This window comes from Trichoplusia ni, chromosome 24, assembly GCF_003590095.1.
Source record: "Trichoplusia ni isolate ovarian cell line Hi5 chromosome 24, tn1, whole genome shotgun sequence".
NCBI lineage: Eukaryota > Metazoa > Arthropoda > Insecta > Lepidoptera > Noctuidae > Trichoplusia > Trichoplusia ni.
Genome location: NC_039501.1, coordinates 1,137,507 through 1,146,721, shown reverse-complemented (window position 1 = coordinate 1,146,721; position 9,215 = coordinate 1,137,507). Strand labels below are relative to the sequence as shown.

The 9,215-nt window shown below is 38.5% G+C and overlaps 1 protein-coding gene across 1 annotated transcript; it reads right to left on the bottom strand.

Moving 5' to 3' along the window:
- Positions 1 to 1,246: 1,246 nt before the first annotated feature.
- LOC113505125 (regulator of chromosome condensation-like) lies at positions 1,247 to 8,990 on the bottom strand (the record flags this gene model as incomplete). Its single annotated transcript, XM_026887656.1, is given in 10 exon segments — positions 1,247 to 1,368; positions 1,615 to 1,780; positions 2,301 to 2,435; positions 3,069 to 3,165; positions 3,786 to 3,917; positions 4,213 to 4,392; positions 4,699 to 4,786; positions 5,132 to 5,243; positions 8,462 to 8,557; positions 8,844 to 8,990. Coding segments are annotated over 9 exon segments (1,123 nt in total), but the record flags the coding sequence as incomplete, so codon positions are not given.
- Positions 8,991 to 9,215: the final 225 nt, after the last annotated feature.

Sequence of the window (9,215 nt, the reverse complement as noted above, 5' to 3'; positions counted from 1 at the left end):
ACAAAAAGTACAAGCCTCATGAAAAAAAAATTGTCTCAAATGCTTATTAACACAAAAACATTGATTATAATGTAAATCAATTCAGCCTATCGGATTGGTGGCCCAGGCTCCTGCGCCCTGCCGCCGCCTCGCACCCGTGGAGGCGCTCCGGCCAGTGCTCGCGCCTGGCTCGGGAGGCGCGGCGCCCTCACACACAGGCCGGGGGCGGGGACACCACTGCGCCCACAGCGGGGAGGACGCGGCGCAACACACTCTCGAATGCCGAATGTGTGGCGCGGGAGGAGCAGCGCCGTGTCCTCACTAATGAAATAGGATCTGTCAGCTGCCGGCCGTAATACGGAAGATGGACAGTAGCGCGAGTCGTGGGACGCAGTGGTGTCCTTCTGCGAGGACGCGATGTCAAAGAAGGAACATGCGGAACGGGAGAGGAAGATCGACTCCCTTCCCCTGCCGTAGAAAGCGCACCGGACGCAGGAGAAACGCGAACAACGGACTTTTCCAGAACCCATGAATGGGGGCAAGAGATTTAGGGACGACTCTAAAGCGGGCGTCCCCATCAAACAGAGTCTCTAAGGCGGTGCACGGGATAGGAAAACACTTCACTACCCCGTGCACTATGCGAGGCCCGGACGGACTGAGCCAGCACTAGTGCGGGGCTGCGGAACAATTTGGACTCCTGCAGCCCCGCGTGCACACATGCGAGGACACACCGGGGTGGTTTTAGCCGCTAAGTGCCTACGCAGACCGGGACGGCATGGAAACAAATTTAAATACCCTTGGGTATTTAAATTTTAATGGACATTCAACCATACTCTTACAAAAATTTATATGCTTTAATAATGACGCCGTCGCCATGGCATTGAAAGGGATATCGCACGGCATTAAAAGACGAGCCACACGCTCCCGTAGCCTAGTGCGGCAACGGCATGCCACGGACTCCGCTCGTAGTGATATACTGCGGGGAGCGGCGGGAGGCGGGCTGTCGGTCGAGCCGCGGCAAGCAGACTGGAATGTCGCGGTATCCAAGCAAAAGCTGCTAAGCGCAGAGTGAATCCACAGCAAGAATCGTACCGACTTTTGTATGAAACCGCGCGGGTGTGAGCTTAACGAACTTTCAGGCCTTAGTTTCGCCGCCGGCGCCGTAGGTTATAACGGGCCGACTTGAACACTTGTTAATTCTTGCATAAAAATATATTTTTACAATTTACAAAAAAATAATATATTTCATACACAATGTAAGACTCACCAGTATCAGTAACAGCAAAGGAATTGCTTGTGCCGGCAGCTATGCAGACGACTTTCTTGTTTTGTAGTTTAGGAATAGGCTCCAATACTTCGGCGTCGCCTGCACGGTCGCCAAGACCCAATCTAACGAAAAGAAAAAACTTAATTTTTCAGAATTTTATTCTTTTGAAATTTTTTCTATATTTTTATGTGCGCTCAAGCAATATCTTGACTTAGAAATGACAGAATATAGCTGTTCTACTAGCTTACTAAGAACCCTTTATCAACATCTAGCCATTTAAGTTCAGATAATAATGCGTGTTGTCAGTCTTTTTTATGCCTTGCCGCATCTAATGTATGTTATGTAAATTTAATTGAATGAGTCCATACCTTCCGTATTCACAGCGACCGATAGCATAGACCTGTCCGTTGGCATCTAGTGCGATGGTGTGATGTTGTCCGCAGGCGACACTGGTCCACGTCGTGTTGTGGCTGGAGAACGCGTCGCACTCCGTTGGAGAGAATAACGCTGTTTTACGCTTTTCACCTGTTATACCTGCAGAGGAAATGGTAATGTACTATATTAATATTCATACATATTAAGTGATTATTAAAATTTAATGATCAAACGGCTTACTCAAACAAATTTTCGGGACATTCCAAAATTCCTAGCCCCGGAGTTCTTAATCATGAACTGCCGCGGCGATAGGGTCATTTGTTGCTTAAGATAAATTATTTTAGTAATTTTAAAGATATACCCTTACTTTTACATTAAATCCAACGTAGGTTTTAACAAAATAACATTGAGGCAGAACTAGAATTTTTTTCGGTCCTTTGAGTTTTGAATTTTGATTGAAGAAATATTTTGATACTGAGATTTTACGAAGCCTCATCGCAGGGCACATTTAGCGACTTTGGCGGGGACAAATATCACTTTTTTGATGCTTTGTAAATTATGTATATTTTGTATTGATATAGTTTAAAAAATGTAAATATTAAGATTACTCTATTGTATAAATATTTTTAAGTTGATGTCCTTCATGATTTAAAAATAATGCAGTAGTATGTGTCCATACCGAGCTGGCCGTAGTTGTTGAGTCCCCAGGCGAACATCTTGTCGTTGCTGTCCTGCACGACGGTGGCGTGGTAGCCGGCCCACACGCGGCTCGCGCCCGCCTTCAGCGTCACGCGCGCCGGGACCAGCAGCGCCGCTGCGGGGGGACTAGCGGTCACTCGGGGAACTTTACACTTACACCAGTATAGCTCACCTCAACGTACAATCAAGTCACAGCTTAAGTTGGTTACTTGGTCAGGGGGAGAGACAGACCAATATACAGCTTTAATGTAATCTTAAAAGACCATGAACCCGAACGTCCACCGCCAGCTAAACTAAGTTAATTTAGCTTAGCTTGCATAGGTCAGCCATTTTGTCATACATAATCGTCCACCGCAATGTATGCCAGCTAAGCTAGGCAAAATGAAAAACTTAGTCAACTTTGTGAACTAAGCTAAATTAATTTAGATTGGCAGTGAATGTTGGGCTTGACTACCGTCAAGCATAGCATTTGAGCTAGCCCCGTTTAGTTCAGAATCATATTATTGTTTTATCAACAAAAACATACAACTGACATCCAATCAAATGTACTAAACCAAATAATGTCTTTCACAATAAATGAAAATGATGAACAGAATCAGTTCATCCAATCCGAAATTTTGTCCCGGATATGAAAAAAAAACCTCATCTTTTTTAAGTCGGTTAATAAGACATCGGTTAGTAAGTAAGACAAGCAGAGTAGTACAGATTTATATCAAGAATTCTAAATTATCAGAATAAATAAACTCACAGAATCCTTGCCGCGCATCCCTGGAGGCGGATCTCTGCGACAGCCTGCCGAGCTGGCCTTGTTCTCCGCAACCCATTGTGTATACTGCGCCTGATGTCTGTAATAATGACGTAAATAAATATGGTGATTTTTGGTAAGAAGAAGTCCAATTTATTACATATTTTAATTTTCATTTGACAATTATATTTTTATTTTCTAAAATTATACGAAAACTGTTTTGTTACGACGGATTGGTCATGATTGTCCATGGGACATTGACAAGAGATACCCTCATAAAGTCAGGTCTGTAGGTTATTTGAACGTTGATAGCTATCGTGCTCGCCATTGATAACTTTTAGCTTGCTAGTGTGACTTCAATCACTCGGTTAAGGTCTTCACGCCAAATCTAATGTGCGTGAAGTGACGCGGGTTCGATTCCCGCTTAGGATAATCATTTGTGTAATCCATGGACGACTTTTACGACTAGGACGATTTTCATCCTCGACGAAAAAACGTATAAGTTTGACTTGTGTTGTATATGTCTATTTATGACATCGTAGCTCTCTAACGGATGATACGATTTCAATGCATTTTTTTTAGTTTAAAAGGTATATCAGCCGAGAGTGTTCTTGGCTGTTTGGCGGAAATCGGTTTAGATTTTCAAGGTCGTTTGTCAGGTGTGATAGGAATATTGAACCGGGGGAATTGTACTAGTTAGTTTGCATGTAGTGTACTGACGGTGAGTATGACGAGATGGTCCCCGCCGGACGCGATGTCTGCGGCGGGCTCGGGCAGCGGCAGGCGCTCGGGCGCTGCGCAGGGCTTGCCCGCGCGCCCGCGCATCACCAGCCCCATGCTGCCGTGCGAGTCCTGGGGGAACGGGAAACAGCTGTATTTTTTTTTCAATCAGTTCATCATCATCGTTATCATCTCAGCCTATAGCTGTTCACTGCTGGACATAGGCCTCTCCATAAATTTAATTTTTAAATTGACCCAACCGGGGTTCGAACCCGGGACCTCAGAGCTAGCGACACTTTGAAATCGGTGCGTACGCCATTCGACCATGGAGGTCGTCAATAACATCCATCATTCAATATGATCCAGAAAATTGAGTGATAACAAGGTGATTGATGTCTGTATATCGTGTGTACGTCAGTGGGTGTACCCGGAAGGCGCCCCAGGCGTACACGTCGCCGGTGTGCAGCAGCGCGGCGGAGTGCGAGTCGCCGGCCGCCACGGCCACGGCCCGGCCGGGCAGCGCCACGCCGCGCGGGCTGCCCTCGTCGCTGTCGCCCGACGTGGGCCGCCCCAGCGCGCCCTCGTCGTTGCAGCCGAATGTCCACACCTGTGGATACGTAATATGAACTTTCAATTAAAGTGACTATGAAATGTTTCATTATTTTTTTAGCATTGCCTTGGGAGTAAATAGCTGTTTATAAGTAATTTCACTAATTTTGTTACCCTATCCTTGTAAATGTGTATGAACAGATTTAGATAAATAAATATGCAATTTTCATAGATCTACTTATTTGTACTGCAGGTTAGGTCAACTCAAAATCTAGAATACAATATATTTTTGAGTCAATCACATGTAGAAAGTACGCTTCCGCACTTTGTTAAGAAAGTATTTAGAAATATGAAATGAACTAACCTTTCCACTGCTGTCAAGAGCTATTGTGTGCATACCACCTGCATGCACATCAACTATTTTGTCACCTAATGCTGTCACATATTTAAATCTGAAACAAAAACATTACTTTCACAACATAGTCAAATTGTTTCATGGTTTGTAAAATAAGAACCTGGCAAAACATCACTTTTAAACATAGAAACAAAAACGTCTTGAAATTTACATTTTTAAAAGAGTAACTTATGGAGTTTCTTTGCGGTTCTTCTCCATAAGAATGACACTTTGGGACCATGCAACTAGGTTCATTATTTTAACGTTTTAAGTTTACGTTAAAGTTTGTAGTGCCTGGGAAATAGCCAATTTGAAATAAAATCTTGATTTTGAAACCCACAATGATATTAAATAGAGGTTGATTCGTGTTTTTGTAAAATCTAGATTTACTACGACTACTTACTTTGTAGTCTCTATAACATCTTCTCCAAGTCCAAGCTGTCCGACATCGCCCTGTCCGCATGTCAGCACACGCCCCCTCTTTTTGGGAGCAGTGGGGATCTCCAACTGGATCGCTGTATCAACATCATTCCATATTAGTTAGGTACTATTATTGTATGTTGTTATAGGTAAAATGTTATGCATGTTTATTTTCTTGTACATGTATTTTTTGGTCTAATAATAATAGACAAGTTGTTTCATAATTAAGATATGTACCTAAGTATATCTGATGATGAAATGAACATGATGATGTAAAAGGCTATTCTTTGTGTATATCAAATTATGGTGCCACAATGCTAATTACCATACTCTTCCAAAACAGATTGATTGTTTATAAAGAAACTTTATATGGTTTTAAAGGCACTTCCAATTCTATCTCTACTAATAATCTACCTATTCCATACATTTGATCAAGATTTTTCCACAGGTCTGAAAATTTGCTACTACCTATAATTCTTACACTCAGGTGATAAGTGATAAGGGTTGTTCACCAGTAACACTTTTTTAATACATTTTCTACACTCGAGAAATAATTTATACGACCAAACAAAGTTTGCCAGGTCAGCTAGTACAACAAAAAAAATGGTACTCCATAATTATCATCTTAATAGTCATACCTATTTTGGCATAGTAACAATTGCTTAAGCTTGAGGACAATGCAGGTCAATTTAATACAGTTATTTGTAGAGAAAACCACCTGTTGATTCATTATAAATAGGTATACACTACATTGTCACCTTCAAATTACGAGTAAGATGTACATACTATTTAATATGCTTTTTTTTCATGACATCATTCATAAATTCATGCCTTCATACTAAATTTCTTGGTTCTTTTTTTAACTAATTAAGTGGTTAGGCTAAATGCAAGCTTTTGTCACAGGACAACATACATTTACATATCATCATCAGTTAACACAAATAAAACCTTCAATGTATTTACTAATCAATCAACTGGCACTTTAATTTATTGTTATACTCATCCAATGTGTTAGAAACCTTAGGAAATCACTTACTCAAGTTTATGTCCAAGGTAAATAAAACAATGATTTAAAAACTAAAATATTTGTTCAGATTGACCTTCTCGTGAATCTATCTTTGCCAAATTAATTTGCACAATATTTTAGCATGTTTGTAGGTGTTTGAGCCATTTAGGTTAAAAAAATTATAGACTCGATTGTAGTCATCAAAATAGACATAAAAATATAAAATTTCTATTAACCAACAGCTATTAAATAAGAAAATTTTTTGCTAGCATATGCATGCTATGCATTTTTTTTTAATTTTTTTAACTTATTAACATTAAAAAGAAGTACTTGGAGGAGTATTGTCAATAAATAAATTGCAACAATTTTGATCCAAATGAATCCATCAATTCGTTCCAAAATTTTGCATGTCACTACGCTGGCAAGCTATGTTGTTCAACATTCTCGATGTATTGTGTTTCAAGCAAATAAATTATTATAATAGAACAAATCTTACTAATCCAATTTCATTCAATAATTAAGTTTAATTTAATGGTCAAAGATTCTATATTATATTTGTGTAAACTGCACTCTCAAGCAAAAGCTTAGCCATGTGAAGTGAGCATTATCAAAATAATTTGAGGTCATTCTTATCACATATGATGACACATATAAAAATATGATATAATATGAAATATTTTTATTGGTTTGTAGAATGATTTTTATCAAGTTGTTTACAAGAAAAAGTAGTAGGTATAGGTGATGGTAGATAAAAAAAGATAACAGATAATTATTTGCATTTAGTATCAAAGTTGCGTGTAATGTGGGAAAGTTTGCCCAGCGCTGGGGGATTTACAGGACCTAAAATTTTTTGGCTTAATAATTATGAATCATATTATTATATGATATAGTTTATATCCTGTTTTAGGTTATTAAATGGTCAATAATAATAAATTGACTGTGTTACACTACGAAAATATTTGGTATAGGTCTAGAATTTATTAAAGTTTAATTAAAACATACTTCACAACTCATACTTGGCCAATAAATTTGGATTCAAGTTTTCTTATGTCAACTAATAAACAGTATTTTTCCACTACTTAATAGATATGAGATACATTGCAGTAGCATCATAACCAAAACTGTGTTAATTATAATGTATTTATTTATATAATTTCCTCTAAATAGGATGAGAAGCAAGTCAAACAGATTACACAGTGCAAACAAGGTGCGTAAACATTATGCTTCACAAGATAATGTCATTACAAGGTAATCTCAGTTATTCTATGAATGAGGGGTTCAAGGCCAGTGTTGCCAGATCTTTACTATTTATTTGCCCTTTTGTATGAGTATTTTTTCTACATAAGTATTTTTTTTAATTTTACTTGTTTTTTTTTACAGCGTCACATATTGGTCGCTTAAAACTACTGTTAAAACTCATTATAGTTAAAATATAGGTTAGCAATAATAAAATCATTTTACAGGAATGCTTGGCATTAAATCTTTTTCATTGTCTTTATTTCCTCCTATTATTTTAACATGTTCATTTAATGAGAACATATATTTAACTTCTTGCAGTATAATATTGGTTTTAACTAAGTTTAACTATTAATTTTAAGAGTAAAACACTTTCAACAGCAGTCTTAGTCATAAGTTGTATATTAAATCTATGGAGGCTCGGAACTCGAAAAGCCAATAGATAAGTAATTATGTTTCTCTTGTACAAACTAAGTTTTTTTTTCAGAATTTAAAGTTATAAAATTTGATTAATATGAGAACATTGTCTTTGGATTAAAATATTACACAATTCTGTATAACAGCAAATGTAGGTTGGCAACTTGTTGAGATGAAGGTTAAATATAATAGAATGTAACAAAATTGTTATCTGTATGGCAGCTAATGGAAGATTAATGGCTTGGCCTATTCTCATTAGCTAATTCTATACAAGATAAAGATAAATACAATTACATGTGTGCGTCGTCGTAGCTTAAATACAATTTAGTTACAGTTATTTATGGAATGCGCTAATTTATGTGAAAAATACTTTTGTAAATACAATGGAGCGTCATACGAACTAACTAACCTCAAAAAAATACATTCGTGTGCGACGCTTATATAACCAACGCGATATTTACGCATAAACATACTCTTATATCGCTAAACGTACCCGAACAATTCTTATTTAATGTACAGTTATGTCGAAAACACAAAAAAAAGAAACTTCTATACCAAGAGTTCGCGCCTTTCGTTTCCCGCCATCGCGTTTGACAGGTCATTGACATAGGCAAAAATGTAAAGAAAACAATTGCAAAATGCCTAGAAACTTACCTCCACGTTTTTTCTTGTTTTTGGGCACCGTCGGGGCCGCTGTGGCGGACGATTTAGACGCTGCACGTTTAACGCCTCGCGCCGCCGGCATTATGTCTGCAATATTGCAACCAACGCGTCAATAAACACGGCACACAGCGCGGCAAAACACCCCGACTTGATGGCTTCGCTCCGATGACGTTTTAACTACTTTTGTAATCGCATTAACGCCTTATTTCCACATCGGCTGCATCTGCATCAATTACAAGGCTGCGGCCTCATAGATTTATGCAAAGCGCAGATAGGTTATATTATGCATTTGTATAGGCACTGCACAGGGAACCAAACAACGCGTCCGTACCATACGGCGAGGCATGGAAAGACACCAGTATTATTTACTTACTGTTTTATGGTAAATTTCTAAGCGACACCGCGAATTAATTAACAAATATCACTTCAGAATAAGAGATGACGTATTAATTTTAACACAGTACGAATCTCGTACATCTCCCTCCGCTCGCTTCGCTTGGCCCGAGTGACGTAATCACGTGAATCGGAATCAGTCACACAATCGGAATGTCATATTTCGAATTCTCAAATTACCGATGTAAGATCGTTGAATTATTTTGTTAAATTGTAAAAATATATAGATTTTAAATTTGATTCTTGCTTTGTAGTAATCGGTTATAACTTTTTCATTGAAACTATTGTTTTCCAAACGTACAACATTTCAATTTAGTACTCGATAAAAATAATCGATTTAGATGTAACTCGG